This window comes from Manis javanica, chromosome 6 (assembly GCF_040802235.1).
Source record: "Manis javanica isolate MJ-LG chromosome 6, MJ_LKY, whole genome shotgun sequence".
Lineage (NCBI taxonomy): Eukaryota > Metazoa > Chordata > Mammalia > Pholidota > Manidae > Manis > Manis javanica.
The window spans coordinates 91,030,964-91,052,732 of NC_133161.1; the positions used below are offsets into that span (position 1 = coordinate 91,030,964).

Genomic DNA, 21,769 nt, shown 5'->3' on the forward strand with positions numbered 1-21,769 from the left:
AAACCGATTACAATTCCTGGAATGCATCCTACTAAAACATACACCATGTCCGCCATGTGTTATTTCTTCCACTTCTTCACCTGGGAATGTTCTATTTAGACTTCAAAACCAATTCCATCTAGAAAGCCCTTTCTGACACTCCCCTAACTACTCCAGTTATCCACCTCTGTATTGTTTTACTTTGTAAACAATTCTACTACTACGTTTACAACACTATATGACACTGCATACCATTATAGCTTTTTAAGACTATTTCTTCTGCTAAAATGGTAAGCTACTTAAGGGTGGGAACTGCCCACATATCAGGAACTCAAAATTCGCATAAACTGAATTTAAATCAGAATGCAAAGATGCATCAGAGATCCTAACCTAGGAATCTAACACAGTCTAGTTCAGAAAACAACATTAGTAAGTTTCAATAAAAAGTATGTAAATTATCAGAAGGCAAGAAATTTGGGCAATAATAAAATGTACAACAGTCAGAGAAAAATTTGAATTGCATTTCAATCGTTTATAACCTACTTTGGTCTACAAATGTGTGCATATGCTTCTTACTGTGATGCTCAATTTAAAAAAAGCTTATTTTTGCAGCCGCTGTAAGCACGGTTCTATTAACACTACCTCATATAAGAAGTGGTTTTACAACGCAGTAAGAAAAGATTAAGTAAACAAATTATTTTAATACAAAGTAGAACATGATGGCGATTAGGAAAGAAAATTAAAAACATGATTAACGTCTTAAAAATACGAACTTTTTTCTTAAGGTTAAGAGATTTGGGTGTTAACTGGGGTAATACAATTTAATGTGCTTCTCAAATTGCTATGTTTAACTTATCTTTTTATTTTTAGCAATTACTGTTCAAAACTACCAATAAACCCTACCGCTATATTCAACACGTAAGATTAATCCTAGCCTGAACAAATGCTCTGAATCCTCCCCATAGATGGTTGTGAATAAACGCCTTGTTTAAAAAAAAAAGTGTGGAAGCGGGGCCACCTGTGTAGTACAAGAATTTAACAGAGAGTATGTTTCCAACTCTTCTTAAAAATGAGCACCTCTTTCATTAAGAGTCTGTCATCTGTTCTGGGTCTTAGTACTTTCCACGGGATTGAACCCCTTCGTCGAGTGCGGCAGCAGCGAGCGGCTGCCAACGTGGGTCACAGGGTGCGGGATCCCAGGTTTCTGAGAAGCCCCAGAAGTGTGAAGTGTGGAGTTGAAATGAAGCGACCAGAAATCAGGTGTCCCCAGGACACCCGGAAGGGAAGGTGACAGCAAGTTCTTGGGCAAACAGGCAGACCAGCACCCAAACGCCAGGGGGCCGGGCGGAGGGGAGTGGTCACGTCGAGACCGGAAAACTTTCTGCAGAGCGTCGGGTTCAGTCCATCACTCGGGCCCAGGTGCGGAGCAGGGCAACCCCAGCCCCACCAGCCTGCCAGACCCCGACTCCTTACCGTCCTGCAGAAGCTCCCGGACTGTCGCTGCAGCCGCCCCAGAGACCAGAGCTCCAGGGCCAGCAACAGCGACGCCGCTGTCTCCACCTTCCATGTTGGCAGGGGCCGGATGATGACGTCACGTCGGACCCGCTCCGCCCAGGCGGTGACGCAAAATGTTGGGGCCGCTCATTCCGCCCTCCCAGGGCCCGGCCGGCCTGGGGAACGGACCCGAGAGGCTGCTGCTGGACCAAGGCTTCCTGGGAGCAGCGTGGGGCCCCGAGCAGCGCACCCAGGAAGCCGAGGCCGCAGACCGGCGCTTTCCGCAGTGCTCCGCCAAGCCCTTGGTGTAGTACCCGAGCTGAAGAGAAGGTGGGCGCCGCAACGTGGCTGCAGTGCTTATCTCTAAAGCAAGTATTGAACCTAAGAACTTGGGTCTCTCGGTGGAGGCAGGATGGGAGAGCGGAGGTTTCTGGGAGCTTCGTGTGCACTCCACAGGCACAGCTGGCGGAAGTTAATACCCGGCTTCATCTGTTACACGTCTTTGACTCGCAGTCCTGGGGTACAGGCAGGCAGTAAAAGTTTGGGAAGGAAAATTGCCCTGGATGAATGGTGAGGAGAATTAGAGAGCCGAGAGTCGGTGAAGAAGGAAGACTGAACCAGGAAAACACAAGTGGAGGCCGTCTCTTCCCTCCCTCGCCGGAGACCGTGACGTTACGCTTTTTCTCTCTTCCTCTGAGTTTTAGCCATGTGCAATGAGTGATCCCAGACTTCTTCCTATTACAAATAGATGGAGTTTCCGTACCTCATCTAACAGTATTTAAGCTATAAAATCGAGTTAGTTCTTATCTTCTCCGCTGATACATCTGTATTATTCACCTAGCTTTCGGCCCAAATAAACACTGATAAATTAACAGCCCACCCCCACGTATGCAAGATTAAACATTGCTTCATAAAAACTAACTTTTCCTTTATGTTCACAGGTTACCAATTTTTCCCAATTATAGAGCTACGTAGTTCTCTTGATTCTGCTAACAGTATTTTGAGAAGGTAGTATATTAGAACATACCCTGTGTCAAAGGTTTTTCTAAATAATAAATCTAAACGCATTTAATGCAACAAATCAGGTGAGCAAGTCTCCTGATATACTTACTGCATTATGCTTTCTCTTGACTGTCACCGAGGCTTTTCCTTAGTCTAATTTATTTGATCTCAAGCGTGTTGTGAATAGAATCCATGGTTCTGACTGGAAGTCACACAAATTGCCAAGGGCATTGTGCACAGACTCAATTAGGATTCATTATCCATAATACACAAAATATTTAATAATTCTTGAATGTTGACGAATAGGCACTATATTTGAATGATGGGTTCTCCTTCCTTGGTGTTTACATTGCAATATTTAGGAAAGATTTAATATTTCATTCAGTGAAGACTTTTGAGCCCTATACCAGCATGATTTTGCAAACATAAGACTCAATCCTAATCTTATCCCAAAGGAGCTAATAAGGTAAGGTAGGAATATAGTTAAACAGTTGTACCAGGTGCTTTGGAGTGTATGTATTGATTTATTCCCAAGCTTGGGTGCACAATGAAATCACCTGGAGAGCTTTAGAAAACACTGATGCCTGCATCCTAAGCCCAGAGATTCACATTTAATTGGTCTGGGGTATAGTTTGAGCATCCTTATTCTTAAAAGTTATGCAGATCATTCTAATGTAAACCAAGGTTGCGAACTAGTGATATATTCATTCAGCAAATAAGTATTGAGGGAAGCCTTAGTGCCATATATTGGAATACAAGAATGAATAAGAATGACATTTTTCTTGCTAAAGTCACTAATGACTTAGACTTTTTAAGTCTTTACCTTACTTAACTTTTCTGTGGTGTTTAAGAAACTTATCCCCTCCCTCCTTAGTAATACTCTCCCCTCTCTTGGTTTTTGAATTTTGAAGTTTATTTCCCAGCTTCAGAGTTAATCTCCCTGTCTTATTTGTATTTTTTTTCCTCGTCTCTTACTTCAGTGTTGGTGCTTCTAAGGATTTCTTTCAAGATATGGCATCCTTAAGTACTTTGTCTAAGTTTTTCATTTCAGTTTAATACCTAAACGTTAAATACTCTCAATCTCTTCCTCTAGTTTTTTCCTGAGCACCACATCTATATAATCAACTATGAGGCATTGCAGTCTTGAAATCCCATGAACACCTCAAGTTTATTACACCCAAATGTGAACTCATTATTTCCCTGGCAAAAACATATTCCTCCTTCTGGTTCTCTATCTCATTGACTGGAGTTGCCATCCACCTAGCCTCTAAGCCAGAAGTGTATAGGTTGTCCTACAATTCTTAATACAGATTGTACACTGTCATGAATTGAGTGCCACCTCCTATCTTGCCAGTTAATTTTTATTTCTAAAAACCTCCTGAATGTGTTCTCTTTTCTCTTCTAACCCTGGAGTCCCAGGTCACACACTCATGCATAACCTGGTCTACGCAACGGCCTCCATACTCATATTTTGCCAACAGCCCTACCCACTCCAGTGAAGTCTTTCAGAATCAGAAATCTGATCATGTCATTTCCCTGCTAAAATTTTTCAGTTAACAACTCGCATGCAAAGAGATACACAGCCTCTACAAAAATACCTGGTATGCTTATGGAAGTATGCCACATGTATGTTAGCATGTTGAGTGCATATGTAAAAATCACCCATGGAAAGGAGGAAAAATGGTTAAGAACTAAGGACCTGCAGTATAAAGTCTAAAAAATTTTAACCTGGTATGTAAGGCCTATTACTATTTAGTTATAACTATAGTTAGATAGTACCTCTACTCTAGTTACAACTCAAGCAACACTGAACTACTACTGTTTTATTGAAAAAGTATTTTCAAATCTTCATGGCTTTACATATGTTGTTCTCAGTAACTGGACCTTCCCCTGTCTGCCATGTAATGTCATCTCAAGCATTCCCTCCTCTGTTGTTTATGACTTTCCCCCCTTCTCTAGACAAGTACTTCCACAATGGTTGAATTATGTGTGTTCAAGCTATTGTTTTGTGTATGTCTTAACTCTAATACATTTTTAAGGACACAGGAAATGTATTTTAATCATTATTTCTAAGATGTGGCAGGAACTTAATGTTTGTTGAATGAATAAATGTGCACTCAAACACTGAAGAAAAGACACACGTGTTATTATTATACTCTATACTTAATTGCAAATGCACAAAACAGGAGTGTTATGAGTATAGTGGGGAAATGAGCTCTATCTGGGATTCAGAGAAGACTGTCTTGACACATCAAGATGGGGGTTATGAGTACAGAGACTGGGGCAATGAAGATGTACTAAAGATTTAATTAAAGGTTGAGCTTGGCTGACACACTTGGAGATGAAGCAGTGGAGAACAAACTCCAGGTTTCAGACTTTAATGCATCAGTGTGTATGGTGATGGCACAACCAGGATATGAAATGCAGAAGAGAAGAAACAGATTTGACTCATGAAAAGGATTTATCATTTGCTTTCTGTTGGTTATACTTCATGTATATGGTTTACATTGTTCTAATCATGGATTCTTATTTTTTTAAAAAGATAAGCTAGTAACTGTCTAAATTTTTATGAACTCAGACTGAACAGCAATCAATAAAACTAGTTTATCTTATTCCAACTGTACCTTCTTCCTAAGGAAATTGAAATTATTGATTTATATTTAGGTTATATCAGCACTTTTTAGATTAACCAAATGAAAAAATTGCATGTTGAGCAATTAGATCTTTGTAAAATTGGCCCATATCTACTTCTAAATTACTAAGGCCAAAAACTGGAATATGGAAAGAAGCCAGCAGTATAAAATGATAGAATTTTAAGTATAGCAACTATAAAGCACTTGTAAAATACCTAATTTAATCACTTGTACCTTTGATATAAAAATTATTTATGATGCAATTATGTGATTATAAGTGAAATTTTCACTAGATAATGCCACATCTACATTTTCTAAAATAATATAAGGTTTGTTTGTCTTCTGATTCAGATACAGAATAAGACTTGAGAACAAGAACAAACATTACACATACCAATATACTTTTTGGAATGCTAACTACTTAAAGCTAACAACACTGTTGTTCAGATAATGCCATTTAACTTTCCTGGATAAAACAGTGCGTTTCAAAGTACCAGACATATATAGTAAGTATTATGTATGAAATGATTCAAATCAAATTTCCTGGTTTATCAATGCCAAAGTAACATTGAAAAATTAAAAAGTAACATGAAAAATCATAACATGATATACCAGGAAAAAATCTTTTACTTTCCCACATCTTGAGCATTTGTTAATTTGAGCAGAAAGTGTTACTACATGCCATTAAATGTAGAATTTGAAACTATTGGTGTTTGACACAACCATAATTCGTAAAGAATATAAATGTCATGATTTTAATGTGCTAAAAACTATGTGACTTATAAATGAAGGCAGAGTTCTGTTGCATCCTAGTTGATATTGTGAAAAAAAGATCCTGAGCCCACAAGCCTGATGGAGAACATGTTTTTAACATTGAAATTCTTAGAATGATGGGAATTCATCTAATGAAAGTAACTTTTCTCTATGCAAACTGATTGTCTTTTTCAGATTTGAAACAAGTCTGTATTCATGAAGAGTGACTGCATTCAAACCACAATATGCCAAGAAAGAAAAAAAGATCCAATAGAAATGTTTCATTCTGGGCAGCTGGTGAAAGTCTGTGCACCAATGGTTCGATATTCAAAGTAAGTATTGTTAAATAGCTAATGAGCTAAGATGTGATTTCCTTTTTATACTCCACTTCTTAAAATTAAGACATAGTATCTTCACACACCTAGCTTTGGCATCACGGTCCAGGCTTGAGTCCTGGTGTTACCACTTGCTTGGTATGTGTGTGGCCCTGAGTAAACAATACATCTCTCCAAGCTCCACTTCCTTTCTATAAAAATGATAGCACTTATAACTCCCATCTATAAAGATACAATGGATATTAAATATAAGCATTTATGCATGGTTTTTGTGTGAACATGAGTCTTCATTTGTCTGAAACAGATTGCCAGGACTGAGGTAACAGGGTCATACAGTAGTTGTATGGTTTTTTAAGAAACTATCAAACTTTTCCAGAGTGGCTGTAACTGTTTCACACCCCCACCCATAATGTATAAGGGATTTAGTTGCTTCTCATCCTCACCAACTTTTTATAATATCCGTTTGTAATTTAAGACATTTTTTTTGTGATAGGTGTGCAGTGGTATTTCCTTATAGTTTTAATTTCCATTTCCTTTATAGCAAATGATGTTGAACATCTTTTCATGAGTTTATTTGCCATCTGTATATTGTTGAGGAAATGTGTCTTTATGTTTTTTGTCAACATTCTAATTGGATTGTTTTCTTCTTTTTAACTGTTGAATTGGCTTTTAATTTTTTTCAATTGGTAAAATACACACAACTTAAAATTTACCATTTTAAACATTTTTTAGTGTATGGTTCAGTAGTACATTTACATTTAAGTACATTCACCTTGTTATACATCTAATTGCTAAAAATCTTTTCATCTTACAGAACTGAAACCCTATACACATAAAACAATAGCATCCTATGCCCTCCTACCACCCAGATAATGGCAGCTACCATTCTACTTTCTCACTCTTTTAATTTGACTAGTCTAGGTACCTCGTGTAAATGGAACCATATACAATTTTGTCCTTTTGAGACTGGCTTATTTCACTTACGGTTCATCTATGTTGTAGGCTGTATCAGAATTTCCTTCCCTTTTAAGGCTGAATGATAATCTGTTGTGTCTGTATACCACATTTTGCTTATCCATTCACCCAGTGATTCATGCTTGCATGGTTTCCACCTTTTAGCTATTGTAAACAATGCAGCTATGAATATGAACGTGGATGTATAAATATCTCTTTGAGATCCTGCTTTCAATGTTTTGGATATATGCCCGGAAGTAGAATTACTGGATCATATGGCAATTCTATTTTTAGTTCCTGGAGGAACCACCCTGTTGTTTTCCACAGTAGCTACACCATTTTTATATTACCACTAGCAGGACACAAGAGTTCTGGTTTCTCAACATTTTCACCAACACTTGTTATTTTGTTTGTTCCATTATTCTTATTATAGCCAGCCTAATGTGTGTGAAAGGTATCTCATTGTAGTTTTGATTTCCCTAGTCTTTATGTTTTCCCTAGTAGTTTTGTGTTTACCTAGTGATATTGAACATCTTTTCATGTGCTTATTGGCCATTTGTGTATCTTCTCTGGATAAGTGTCTATTCAAGTCCTTTGCCCATTTTTGAATCAGGTTGTTTGTATTTTGGTTGTTGAATTTTTGTTCACTGTAGCTTTTGAGAGTTCTCTGTATACTCTAGACACTGGTCTTTTGTCAGGTATGTGATTTGCAAATATTTCCTTCCATATGTAGCTTGTCTTTTCATCCTCTTGACAAGGTCTTTTGTGGAGCAAGAGTTTCTTATTTAGTGATGAAATCTAATTTATCAGTTTTTCCTTTTGTAAATTGTGCTTGTGTCAAGTGTAAGAAATCTGTGTAACTCTTAATCCTAAAGATTTTTTCCTATTTCTTTTCTAAAAGTCTTATTGTTGGTTCTATGTCTTATGGTTAAGTACATGAGCAAATTAATTTTTTTGTATAAGTGTAAGGCTTAGGCTGAGGTTCCTTTTTTTTTTGCTTTTGGATGTCTGATTATTCCAGCACCATTTCTTGAAATGGGTGTGTTTCCACGATTGAATTACTTGTGCATCTTTCTCAAAAATCAGTTAGGCAAGATTGTATGGCTCTCTGTCTGGATTTTCTATTCCGTTCTGCTGATCTATGTATCTGTCCCTCCATTAATACCACAGTCTTGATTACTATAGCTTGGGTAACTTGTCACTCTTTCTTTTTCAAAATTGTTTCAGCTATCCCAGTTCATTTGCCTTTCCAAATAAATTTTAGACCTTGTCTGTAGCTAGAAAGTATCTTGATGGAATTTCCCTCAGAATTATATCAAATATGTATATCAATTTGGGGAGACCCACATACCTTACTGTGCTGAATCTCCCAAGTTATGAACACAGTATGTCTCTACATTTATTTAGATCCTCTTTGATATTCTGTCATCATTGTTGTATAGTTTTCAGCATACCAGTACTGTACATCTTTTGTAACACACCCAATTATTTCTCTTCTCTTTTTAGTGATTGTAAATAGTATTATTCTTTTAATTTCAATGTCCATTGCTGGTTCTATAGAAGTAAATTTGATTTTTTTTATGTTCATCTTGTGTCCTGTGAACTTGCTGAAATTACAGAATATAGGACTTTTTTTGGTAAATTCTTTGGGTTCATCTATGTAGATAATCATGTCATCTGCAAACAGGGACAGTTTTATTTCTTCCTTTCCATCATCTGCCTTTTCTTTCTTTTTCATGCCTTATGACGCTGAATAGAAGTTCTAGCACTGTGTTGAGTAAGAATGATGAAAGCAGACATCCTTGCTTTGTTCTTGATCTGGGAGGCAATGTTCTGTCTTTCACCTTTAAGAATAATGTTAGCTGTAGGATTTTTCTTTACGGATGTTCTTTATTATGTTAGTAAAGTTCCCCTCTATTCTGTTTTTCTCAATGAATGAGTATTGTTTTGTCAAATACTTTTTCTACACTGATTGACATAACCATATGATTTTTCTTCTTTACAGTGAATTATGTTGATTGATTCTGAAAATTGAGCCTTCTGCTTTAACTGTGTTTTCTGATATCACTACAGCAGGGAAAGGATGAGCAGGCACTACCTCATTATTCTCAGGTGGAGGTAGAAGTCCAGGTTCCCCACTTAGTCTCCTTTGATGCTTTAGTGGCAGGAGGCTCCACATCACTGCTGAGCAGGGTTTGAGTCTCAGCTCCCCAAGCAGGGGGTGGCCTTGTAACTGCTGGGCAGTGATGAAAGTCCTGGCTCCTCACTAAATATCCTGTGACACTCCTCACAGTGGACATGGACAGGGAGCCTTGCTAATGCAGAGTAGGTGTGGAAGTCCAGGCTCCCCATGTGGTCTCCACTGATACCACTGAGAGGGACCTTATTACTGGCCAGCAGGGATTACAGTCCCATTCCTTTCTTAGCCTTCTCTGACACCCTGTGGAGAGAGGTGGGGGAACCTCAGTACAAACTTAGGAAGATAGAAGTTCTGGCTCCCCACTCAAACTTTGTCTTTGAAGAAGGGCCACAGTTTTTCCTCTGGTGTTTGGCTGGAGTAGAGCCAGTGTTAATTAAAAGTTTTGTGTCTTGTTCTGCTGCCTCTTTCCTGGTCCTTTGGTTATAGAGAGTAGACTTGTTGGGGCTGTTTTTGTCTGCACCCATTGGTATTTCTAGGTTGCTATTTCTTCAGCATCAAGTCTGGGATATCTGAGGCAAAAAAAAAAAAAAAAAAAAAAACCCAGGAACTTACCATTGTCAATACCCAGGTCTTAAAGGAGGTCAGTGTCTAGTCTGCTCTCTTCTCTGCACCTTTCAGAGTTCTTATATTTATTTTATATATGATGCCAGGGTTTTTAGTTATACTAGCCAGAAGGAATAGGAAAAAGTATACCTACTCTATCTTCCCATAAACAGGACTTTCTGCTAATATATATTTAATAATTAAATTATTAAAAAATTGACTAAATTAAACTTAGAACTAAATATGATTATGATGTTTCCAAAGTACCTAATTAAGGTTTTATATGCTCACAGGTTGGCTTTTAGAACACTAGTAAGAAAATACAGTTGTGATCTGTGCTACACACCAATGATAGTTGCTGCTGATTTTGTCAGATCTATAAAAGCCAGAGACAGTGAATTTACCACAAACCAAGGTATGTGAAACCCAGAATTTGGTGACTTTGTAAAACTTAAAAATAAATTCAACTATCTTGTCTACCAGAAACAACACAATTCAGAGGTTTTATTTTTAAAATCATGTATTTCTTTATATGTTTTTAATAACTTTTTTAATGGTTTTATTTAGTGCCTCAAACTATGAATGACATGTCAAAGTGTAAGCTCAGCCTTCCTTAAGGCCCCCATCCTCTTACCTGGACTTTTATATTCCTATTTTATTGCATTCAATCTTGTCCCATTATTCCAAACTACCCTCCAAACAGCCCAAAGGGACCTTTCTAAAATGTAAATTTGATCACATCGCCTTCCTCTTTAAAATTCTTCTTAGACCTCTCATTGCCTAAAGAAATGGTTCTCAAAGTGTGATTCCCCAGATGAGTAGCATTGGCATCATCTGGAAACTGGTTAGGTTAAAAATGGGTCCCCAGGCTCCATCCGAGGCCTACTGAATCAGAAACTCTGGGGAAGTGGTCCAGCAATCTGTGTTTTAAAAAGCCCTCCAGGTGATTCAGAGCTTGCAAACTACTGAGGAAAACCACTAGCCTAGAAAGTAGAATTCCAGTGCTTGTGGATAAGAATATCATTCTTCATGATCTAGCCTCTGAACACATCTGCAATTTATCTTCTATTAGTTTCTCTCCACAGCCCACTGACTTTATTCTTCAAAAATACTAAGTCATTTTGAATCCCTGAACATGGCCTAGTCTCTCATACTTTTCTACCTAGATTTTCCTTCTCAGCCATGCCTGTCCCCCAGCTCCCTCTCTCTCTGGCAGACAGCAGTTCATGCTTAATCCAGCTCTCAAAAGTTTGTGGCTAAGGAACTTTCCTGATCACCCTCTGTTCGTGTCTTATCTCTTAAGCATAGGCTTTTTAAATGCCTCTCCCGCTAGACTATGTGTGGGCTCCATGAGGCTGAAGCTATTTCTTACTGATTTGTATACTCAGCTCCTAGCACAGTATTGAAAATATTTCAGACCAACAAGTGGTTGTTAAGTTGAAATTCTATGACTCTTTGAGTTACAAAGGGGGAAGCATCCTACATCTGCAGGAACAAGCAAATTCTCCTATCCCATGATAACTCTATAAATCAGTGGATTGCCATAGAAATTATGAGTCAGTGGAACTAGGGTGATACCCAGAAATCTGCATTTTGGCAAACACCCAGTGAATCTCATACAGGTAATCCTCAAAAAAACTTAGAAAAATTACAATACATCTACCCAGGATTTATAAAACTAACCCAAAGGTGAGAAAAATATGTCCTTTAAAACCTAGGAAAGCTCTGATACATTTGACTATATTCAAATTTGTAACTTTTGTCTGTAAGAAAAGAGAAGAAATACCCTCAAAGACAAACCAAAACCTGAAAAAAATATGTTTTTGATATTTATGATAGCAGAGCTAGTAACTTTATTTTAGAAATTTAAATAATGAGAAAAGGAACAACTAAAAAATTGTACATACCAAAATGTTCAAAGAATATGGAGAGAAAGCCCATAAATAGAATTATACATGATTTGATGTAGATAGATTATAGGATAACTTGTGAGGAAACAAGAACTTCCATCCATACTGGTGTGTATTTACACTGGCAGGCTCTTTTGACAGAAAATTTTGTATCAAAACGTTGGATATTTAACCAGCAGTTACATTCCTGGGCATTTACCCTGTGAATATACTCACAAAAGCATTCATGTAAGCCACAGCCAAAATGAAAAACAGTCTAGAAGTACAAGTGTGGTCCATCATACAGTGGAATATACCACTAAAAAGAAAATTTTGGTCTGAGCAGAGCTCCCAGGTACACCAGGGGAAGAAAGAAGTAGCATAGCAATGTATATAAAATTTTCACATTTGTTTAAATTTAATAACAGGTATACATAACTTATTCTAGAAAACAATAAGCTAATTCTCACCTTTAAGAAAGGGGTCTGTACTCCAAGAAGGGACTAGCGGTTACCAAAGGGGAGAGGTATGGGAGGGCGGGTGGGGAGGGAGAGAGAAGGAGATTGAGGAGTATTATGATTGACATGGTGTGGGGGAGATCATGGGAAGATGGTGTAGCACAGAGAAGACAAATAGTGACTCTGTGGCATCTTAATACACTGATGGGCAGTGACTGCAATGGCCTGTGGGGGGGACTCGATAATATGGGTGAAAAAACCACATTGTTTTTTCATGTGAGACCTTCATAAGAGTATATATCAATAATTCCTTTTAAAAAAATTTTTTAAAAAGAAAGGGGTCTGTTGTCAAGAGTACTATACTTTAAATTTTATCAAAATTTATATTGTTTTAATTTTCACTAAATGTCATTTGTGTTTAATTTAAAATATTTAGAATTATTTCAGTGCTATCTTATTTGAACAGGTGCCTCTTAGGCTAAAAATAGTTATTGCTGTTACATCCTATACAAATATTAAGAGTTTGGTATCTTGTGTGTGTGTGTGTGTGTGTGTGTGTGTGTGTGTGTGTGTGTGTGTGTGTGTGTGTGTGTGTGTGTGTGTGTATGTGTGTTTCTGTGGATTTTAATGTTGAGCTGTTCATTTTATCAGGTGATTGCCCCTTGATTGTTCAATTTGCTGCTAATGATGCAAGACTTTTATCTGATGCTGCTCGTATAGTCTGTCCTTATGCGAATGGAATAGACATTAACTGTGGTTGCCCTCAGAGGTAAAACTCAAGAAGCTGGAAGACTTTTCAAAAAGATTAGAAAAAACTATGTGAACATGGTAAAATATCTTTCTAGTTTTCCAAGAATTAGAAAGTAAGGAAAATACAGTTAAAGTACTTGCACTAAATAAGGAAAGATTATTTAGGAACATACGTGCAAAGGTATGTTCTGGTGGCTAAAACAATGTATAGACTTTTGAGGTGAGTTTTGTCTTACCTCACCAACAGGATTTTTTTTGATGTGTGGGGATCTGCCTTGAACCTCATCCATAAGTAATTATGAGACTCTAATGTTTATAGCAATACCTAAAAGGTGTTTTAACTGCCAGGTCAGACATACTTACTCTAGAATCTATGATTCTCTGATTTGGGTGATAATAATTTGTTTTCTCCTAATTTCCTTTATAAGAACACCTTCTTATAATTATGTTTTATTTCTATACCACAGTAACTTGGTTGACTCTAAGTAACTGGGTACTGATAGGATTACTTAATTTGACAATAATATCCCTACCTTCCTGGTGCCACACTGGATTATCTGTCAGTAATTCAAAATGTGTCCAAAGGATAAAATCAAGGTTTTAAGTACAGCATAATCCGAATCAGATTAGACATATTTGTGTACTCATTAGAAGAGTTAAATAAGCTGTTTAGTGGTACTGGAATGCTGTAAACCAAAAATATCTTAGTATTAGGACTAATAAAAGCTCTTATTATGTACAATAAACATCAAATGTGGAATTTAAAAAAATCTTAAGTAATTGCCATTAATTACACATACTTAAATCTTTTGGTCGAATGAATTTTAATTTAATTTTTTCACAAAACTATCTCCGCTAAGTACTTTTTAATCTGGGAACATACTTTCCTAATCTCATATTGATCCACTTAGAAATGTTGAATCTATGAATTGTAAAAATCTGATTGCATTCCAGATTGCTCAATAGAGAAATAGATGCACTTACAGTGCTTTTAGAATTGTATCTTCTCTTCCAGCTATTTACAATTTATCTGTTGTTGTGTTTGCTTTATAAAGGTGGGCAATGGCAGAAGGTTATGGAGCTTGCTTAATAAACAAGCCAGAGCTTGTTCAAGATATGGTGAAACAAGTAAGAAACCAAGTGGAAAATCCCAGATTTTCAGTATCTATTAAAATAAGGTAAAGGCCATATTTTAATCTATTGACAAGATTGTCCATTACTTAGTAAAGGATATTCCTTTTGTCCAGAGGTGTGGGGGTGCCTATCCTTAATAAATTGGTAGCTGGTGTATGGAAATGTTGAAACATAATATTTAGTAAATCAGTATATACCATATTTTTTATTTGTAATCTAGAACGATTTCCTCTTTGCATTTTTTAACAGAAATTAAAACATCTCTCTATTATTAAAAACTTTCCTCCAAAAGAAACCCTCAACTTTTTCCATGTACTATTTAATTAATACTAGAGAAACATTCCTTGTACCAAGACTAGAAAATATGAATGATATTTGCACCAAAATTTCACAATGAAAAAGAAAAGAAACCAGGAATCAGTTTTTTGGTAACCTGTTACCTTATTTCAAGATAAGGTATTATATTCTCCCACTTGCAGACTGGGGCATGCACAGAAAATATTAGGATAGCATCTTTCAATTCATCTGTGACAGAACTGATAGCTTTTTCAGTTGCCAAAGCCAAAAAGGAGGAGCACAGAGTAAGATAAAACTTACTGGCTATTCTATTGAGTTGCCAGTGAATAATGAAATGGCTAAATTTGAAGTCTTAAATGGGAACTGATCCCTGAACAAAACCTGATAGTAACATGTAGTGATAATAGGTTATAGCAAAGCTAACTATAAGGTCTTAGATGAAATATTTATTTATTTATTTAATCATTAAGATTTGTGTGCTGTGAAAAGACAGATATATCTTTGAAATTATAGGATCCATGATGACCTTACAAGGACTGTAGATCTTTGTCGAAAGGCTGAAGCAACAGGAGTTTCCTGGATTACAGTCCATGGAAGAACTGTTGAAGAAAGACATCAACCAGTTCACTATGACGCCATGAAAATAATTAAGGAAAGTATGTCTATACCTGTAATTGCTAATGGAGACATCAGAAGCTTACAAGAAGCAGAAAATGTGTGGCATATTACTGGGACAGATGGTAAGAAATCAGTACTTGAGTTTTTGTCGTTTAATTAGCAAAAAAAAAGGTATGAGAATGTTGATGTGATTTTCATTTTTTTTTTTAAACAGAATCATATTAATCTGTTGTACTGATTTAAACTAAGCAGTTTAATAAAATGATGTTAACTCTTCTACTTAGAAACAACAGATTATTTTAATGGGGGTAAATTAATTGTTACTTTTTTGCCACCATCATAACCAGTGAGTGAACAATTATAAATCTTTCAGATAACTTGTTAGTGAAATAGAACACCTAGAATAGAAATGAGAGTTAGTGAACAAAATAGTGTTCACAGGAACCAAAGGAATCCTAGACAGCTATGCAGTCTCATTATCCCCTTCAATTATTGGCATACCAACCCCTGTGATACCAATTGCTGAATGGGAGAATACAGATAAACTTAACTTTCAGTAAACCCAACTTTTAACAATCTGGATTTACTCTAAAAAAAAAAAACCCTAGTTGCTTAATGTAGAAGTTTTTAAGAAATAAAAAAGAATTCCTATAAGTAATTAAATTTTCTTGGTTTATAAGAAGTATCAAAATAAATTTTTATAATTGGATAAAAGACTAATATAAGGGCATTATAAAATCTTGGAATACTACTTTATTTTTTAATATTGTTTGTTTCATTGTGTTTGACCTCATAACCATAAATTCTTAATATGTGGACAAATGTCCTGTGCTTTAATTTGTAGGAGTGATGGTTGCAAGAGGACTACTAGCAAACCCGGCCATGTTTGCTGGATATGAGGAAACCCCATTAAAATGCATCTGGGACTGGGTTGACATTGCTGTTGAACTTGGAACGCCTTACATTTGTTTCCATCAACATTTAATGTACATGATGGAAAAGATCACCTCAAGACAGGAAAAAAGAGTATTTAACGCTCTGTCAAGCACATCAGCAGTCTTAGATTACCTTACAGACCATTATGGGATTTGACTGGACTTCCTAAATAAGTTTAATGTATACTGCATTTTCGGTCTACAGTGAAACCACCCAAGGTCATATGTTGGTTTTTACTTTAAATTAGTGGCTTTCAAATGTTAGTATTAAAAACAATATCCTGAGAGCATTTTAAAAATCAGTCCTAGACGCCATCCTCAGAGATTCTGATTGAGTAGTTCTCTAGAGTGGAACCAAAATTTACACTTTTAAGGAAGACCCCGGTGACCCAAACATCCTGGTCATCCTAGGTCCAAACATTGACAAACATTGTGCTGAATCCTATTAATGGATTTTTTTTTAAGTGAGGATTTTTCTCCAAAAGGAATAATGTTTAACATTTTTAAATAAATAAAACTCTTTAATACTAACAGTATGACATGTAATATCTGTAAATTAACAGGAAATATGTTTTTAATAAGTGCAGAGAAAAGACCAAATGCCAATACCTATATAAAATGAAAAGGAACAAAAAATTCTGTATAGAATTGCATTCAGGGCTTATATTAAAAATTCAAATTGTGAAATCAAACTGGTACTTTGGTATGAATTAAATACCACAAGGTGTTTTTTTATTTTATGTAACAATTTAATTAGATGTGATGTTTTCTATAATTTAAAACAAGATTCCATGAAACTCTTTAAATTACATTAAATTTATTACATTTCAAGCTCTAGGTCTTTAGAAGAGTGATAGCTTGGCAAATAGAGCTGTATCTAAAATGATAAAAGTTAATTTCAGTCTCCTACATCTTAAGCATGAAAAATTTGGTAGCTAATCTAGAGATGATTATACATTTGAAATATTATTTCCTGGAGAATAGTAACCAGGTTTTATTTTTGACTTACAAACTGAACTTTCATACCCTGTTTTTAGTGATGTTATTTTTATGCCTCCCAGCAGGTGATAATAATTTTAATAGTTTGGGAATGTTACTAATAGAATTTTGTTATTGGTGAATGTACCACTGCAAGAATTAAGTATCTCAGGTTAAAATAAAGTAATTCCATAATTAAGATATTGGTCTGTATTACCAACATGAAAACTGTTGAGACAACTATCTGAAACTGCTTAATACCAGAGTTTGGGAATATTAAATGGATCAATTTTAACAATCACTGTGTTGCCATCTTTCTTAGGCACATCTGTGATTTAAATTTTTAACTTTTTAAAATAAGTGGTTTTTTTCATTTGATGTGAGTAGTATATAAGCAAATAGGAGGGTATTACTGTCAAAGGAATCACTTTACGTTGGAAAATTAACAAGTGAAATGCACTAATGTAAGCACAGCAACGTGGAGTAAGGCACACAGCCTTTCAAAGGAACCAGTATGGAAGGGCAAGGAGTTCCACACGCATTTGATTTTTTTTTTTACTTTGTTTATGGTTAATTTCTGTTCAGTCTTCTTTCTTTTATATATATGATCAAAAATATTTGTGATAAGAAAAAGCACAAGAAAATATTTTATGTTCTATATTTCTAAGAAAAACGTATCTTATAACTTATTTTCATTTAATATTTCCAAATAATTGTCCCCAGGAGAATACTCTCATTTGCATTCCTGATATATTGGCAATATTGGAAAAAGTTAATTTGAGTATTCATGCAATTTGAAAACCTAGAGAATAATGAATTGAAAGAATATGCCATACCTACTTATTTTCCCCTCCTATCAGCCTGCAAACATCTCCCTAAAGTTTACTGCCTCTTCCCAGTCACTTAGGGCAGAAGTTAAAAAGTTTTTAGGCCACATGTCTTCCCTATTCTCGAAACAAAATCCTGCAAAACCACACTACCCCTTTTCTTAACTACAGCTCAGTTCTCGACAATGAAACCACCTCTACTAGACAGACGGAACAGGAAAGGAGTGCGTGAGTTTCAAACAGTTTGAATTTGCACCGCTCTAACCCTCCTTCTCCCGGGACCCCGGCGAGCTCGTTCGGGAAGCGTCGCCTACCGCACCCTCCCAAACCACACCTTATTGGAAATTTTAAGGCGGCGCTACTGAAGAAGTTGCACTTATGATCCCCAAGCTTCGGGTGGGAAAGTCCGAGTCACTCTCTAATTACACCGCAATTAGCAAACAATTGGCACTAATCGTCGAGTTCCCGCCGCCGTACCTCCTTCGGGACTGGGAGCCCGGGCGGAGGGAGGCGGCCGGCTGGGGTGCAACGAGGCCCTCCCCCTCCCCGCCCCGGCGTCTGACGTCCCGCGCGTCGGCGGCTGCGGAGTAGCGGAGGGAGCCGGGCCGGCCGCAGGCGGGGTAAGGCCGGGTGGGAGCCGAGGGGCCGAGGTCCTCCAGGCGGCGCGAACGCGGGGCCTCGGGCCGCCCGCTGTCTCTGCGGCTGGCCCGCTGGAGTGGCCCTGCCCCTGCGCGTCGGTCAGGGGGCCGCGGCGCGTTCGCGGAGTGGGAAAGCCGGGGGCGCGGGCGTTGCCCGAGGGCGGTGTCAGGCCGCCGCGGCCCAAGAGCAGGACCGGGTGCCGCGCAGGCCCCCAGCAGGTTCCGCTCGCCTCGCCGGGGACGCGGGGACGCGGGCCTCCAGGCGCACCCTTGACCCTTTGCTTCCCTTCCCGCCCGGGGTTAACGCCTACGCCTTGGGTGAGGGGAAGGCCGCACTCCACTCACCCCTGGGCAAAACTGTGCCCCGCGGGCCTTTAACCCAGTTTTCTTTGAAAGGCAGCAAAGTAAAGTAAGTGTTTCTCTATTTAGGTGTGAAGAGAAAAAAATGACACTCCAGTGGGCGGCAGTTGCAGCCTTTCTTTATGCTGAAATAGGACTCATTTTACTCTTCTGCCTGCCTTTTATTCCTCCTCAGAGGTAGGAAACCTCCAAACCGTTACAATAGTGAAAATGTGATTAGCTCCTTTAAACTGTTTAGTCTGATATGGGAAAAGTTTTCTTGAGATCAAAAAGTTTTGAGTGCTGAACTCAATCATAAATTGATTAAGGGGATGATAGTACAGCCTGGAGAATATAGCCAATGATTCTATAACATCTTCCTATGTAGACAGACAGTAACTGCACTAGTGGGGTCAGGATTTAATAATGTGGGTAACTCTTGAACCACTGTGTTGTATATTCGAAACCAATATAAGATTGTCTGCCAACTACAATAAAAAAAGTTTTGAATCCTGATTATATAAAAGGTGCTCTTTCAAAATAAACTCACTAACAAGTTGGGTAATATATACTAATAATATTATAACTTTATTTAAAACTTTTTATTATATGTACAAATGAATTAAATTTTCCTCCCTTTAGGGCTTAGTCCTTTTGATTGTTAATTACAGATGTAATAAAGCACTGGTTATATTTCTAACACCTATCCTGTGTTCACGTTTACATTTGTTTTATTGCCCTCAATTGGAAGAGTGAACTAAATAAAGGTAAATAGATATATGTACATAAATGGTGTTTACACCATGGCATGGAGAAGACAAATATTTCATTGGGGCAGTGGAATTACAATTTAGTTACTTAGACAATAAATGATTCTTAGTTATGGCCTTGTGCGATCAAGAAGTAGTTTCATTAATGTTTAATAGCAATTTTACTGTTTTCCTCACACAGAATTAATACTAAATTCTGTTAAATTGATTAAGTTAATAAAATTAAAATTAAAAGCATTGGCTCACTTTACTCCTATAATAATCCACTCATTAGGAGTTCAATTTTACATCCAGAAACTTGGTACTATGGTGAAATAACCTTGCAATAAAAATGCAGCAAGACATCATTCATCCTTTTGTCTCATAAATGAGATCCTTCAGATGACCCACTGAAGTTTAGTAAGAAATGTGGGAAATTTTTTCCTTGGCTCAGGGGCTACATAGTCTTTCACAACTCTTAACTTGCCTCTTACCTACCTGGTTTCTACTCCTTTCCCCATCTATCAGATACCATCAGTTTTTTCTTCCTTACTAAAGGAAAAAATGGATCATACTATAAGAAGGAGTATTCAAAATAATTTTACACAAATGAGTGTTTCAATAGGGAACGTGGCCTTAGGTCATCTAGCTGATCCATGGCCTCATTTCAGACAATAACACTACCTGTCATGCTGTTGGTTTTGTTTATAAGTCCTCAACAACACCTTCTTTAGCTTTTTTGGTAGTACTTGCAATAATAAAGTTCTATATTCAAGAGAAAACAACATGTTATTTATAAACTATCTTGATATGTAAATAAGGCTTAAGAATTTACAAAAAAAAACATTTGTCAGTTGATCTTTTCTCAATCAGAATTATCTATAAATTATGGATCCCTTTCTCCCTGCTAAATATAATTTTTTCCTGTCCTGATCAAGTGGCTATTTGATAAAAGTTTGGATATGTACATACATTATATAAATAAACTCTCATATACATTAGAAAGGTATATATGCACAAAAATCACTTACAATATGTGCTTATACCCATCTTTTCATCTTTTATGTGTGTGTAATCTTCAAAGAAAAGTCTTCAGCCTTCATTTAATTTGGCGCCCTTGATTTCTTCCCACCCGCTAAAGGCACATGTTTAGAAATACTGTGTTTATATCTCAACTGTGGGCATTAGGGTGTGACCCTGAGCAAGTTACCTACCATCTCTGGCCAATTTCCCTATCTGTAAAATGGTAATACTGATACCCACCTCACATAGTGTGGTTGGGTTGATGGAATGAGCTGAAATATGTAAAAGTGCTTAAAACCATAGTATAGTAGGAACTCAATATATAATAGCTATTACTAATTCCTCCTTGAATTGAATCTTATTATAAACTGCTAATTAGGCCCTATAGAGGGCCTCTTCTTTGTTCCCATTTATACTGGCCCTTGAAATGTGAATTTACACTTGGACCTAGATCAAAATATTGCCACTTATGTACTCTTTCTAAAAGTACAAAATTGTAATGTAAAATTTAAATAGCATCCTTAGAACTGGAAGCATAGAGACATGTAGTTGCTTCATCTATATCAGTCTTCCTCTCCCCACCAACTTCAATTTACTGGAGTTGTTTTCAATACCTGTAAATTACTAATTTGTCATAATCTTAAAACTTTCTTTAAAAGTTGTATTTGAAGTTTAAGTGCTTATTACCTTTATGTCATCTTTGGACTCAGTTAATGTGTTATTCATTTAAAATACCCATGTAAAAGTCTATTATCTTTCCAGGTATGCAGGGGATTACTTTGTCACTCTTTGCCGTTTATAATCCATACTTTCTTACCTCTCTGTCTTTGCTTATACTGTTCAACCATCTTGACCATTTCCCCCTTTCATTTACTCTATGTTCAAATATTGATCTGGGTGGTAATTACATGGCTATATGCATATTTAGAAATTCATCAACCTATATATTTAAGATTTTTGCACTTTACCATATATATGCATATTATATTTTAATTATCTTGTGGTAAAAGTAGAGAAATTCTTACTTATAGTAGCTGTTGAAAGTGTACGACATAAAAATAACTAGTGCAGAGACTTGAACCCGTCCCCTCCCCACTCCTGAAATAGGGCTAATTGTTAGACCAGCAGGTCTCCGTTATTTCTAAGTTATTACCCTGGTTAAGGAAAAGATATAAAGTGATAGTTTCTATGAGCAATGTAACATTTTACTATAAGAATACTTCTTTAAAGTTTTGATCATG

At 36.8% G+C, this 21,769-nt stretch overlaps 3 protein-coding genes across 12 annotated transcripts in view; 2 read left to right on the top strand and 1 right to left on the bottom strand.

Annotated features, from left to right (window-relative positions):
* The window catches only part of COG5 (component of oligomeric golgi complex 5), a 386,458-nt gene extending 384,866 nt beyond the window's left edge, over positions 1-1,592 (bottom strand). Inside the window, exon 1 of the mRNA XM_037010866.2 lies at positions 1,453-1,592. Coding sequence (XP_036866761.2) covers positions 1,453-1,546 — 94 coding nt within the window. The 5' untranslated portion in view covers positions 1,547-1,592. The remainder of the gene's footprint in view (positions 1-1,452) is intronic.
* A 46-nt stretch (positions 1,593-1,638) lies between these two features.
* On the top strand, positions 1,639-17,253 carry DUS4L (dihydrouridine synthase 4 like). Of its 5 annotated transcripts, none has more exons than XM_017659567.3 (8): positions 1,639-1,803; positions 5,460-5,614; positions 6,057-6,193; positions 10,187-10,308; positions 12,892-13,009; positions 14,046-14,168; positions 14,935-15,161; positions 15,884-17,253. In XM_017659567.3, exons 3-8 carry the CDS (start codon positions 6,078-6,080, stop codon positions 16,129-16,131), a joined length of 954 nt encoding a protein of 317 aa, XP_017515056.3. In that variant the 5' UTR covers positions 1,639-1,803; positions 5,460-5,614; positions 6,057-6,077; the 3' UTR covers positions 16,132-17,253. The 5 variants fall into 5 exon arrangements, with proteins under 5 accessions (XP_017515056.3, XP_073095133.1, XP_073095136.1 ...); XM_073239032.1 differs by having other exon boundaries at positions 1,640-1,841; XM_073239034.1 differs by lacking the exon at positions 1,639-1,803 and adding an exon at positions 2,464-2,481.
* Positions 17,254-18,209: 956 nt separating this feature from the next.
* The window catches only part of BCAP29 (B cell receptor associated protein 29), a 74,172-nt gene continuing 70,612 nt past the window's right edge, over positions 18,210-21,769 (top strand). Inside the window, exons 1-2 of one of the 6 annotated variants that reach the window (XM_073239041.1) lie at positions 18,210-18,399; positions 18,847-18,954. In XM_073239041.1, coding sequence (XP_073095142.1) covers positions 18,863-18,954 — 92 coding nt within the window. In that variant the 5' untranslated portion in view covers positions 18,210-18,399; positions 18,847-18,862. The other 5 variants (XM_073239036.1, XM_073239039.1, XM_073239040.1 and 2 more) reach the window with 5 other exon arrangements.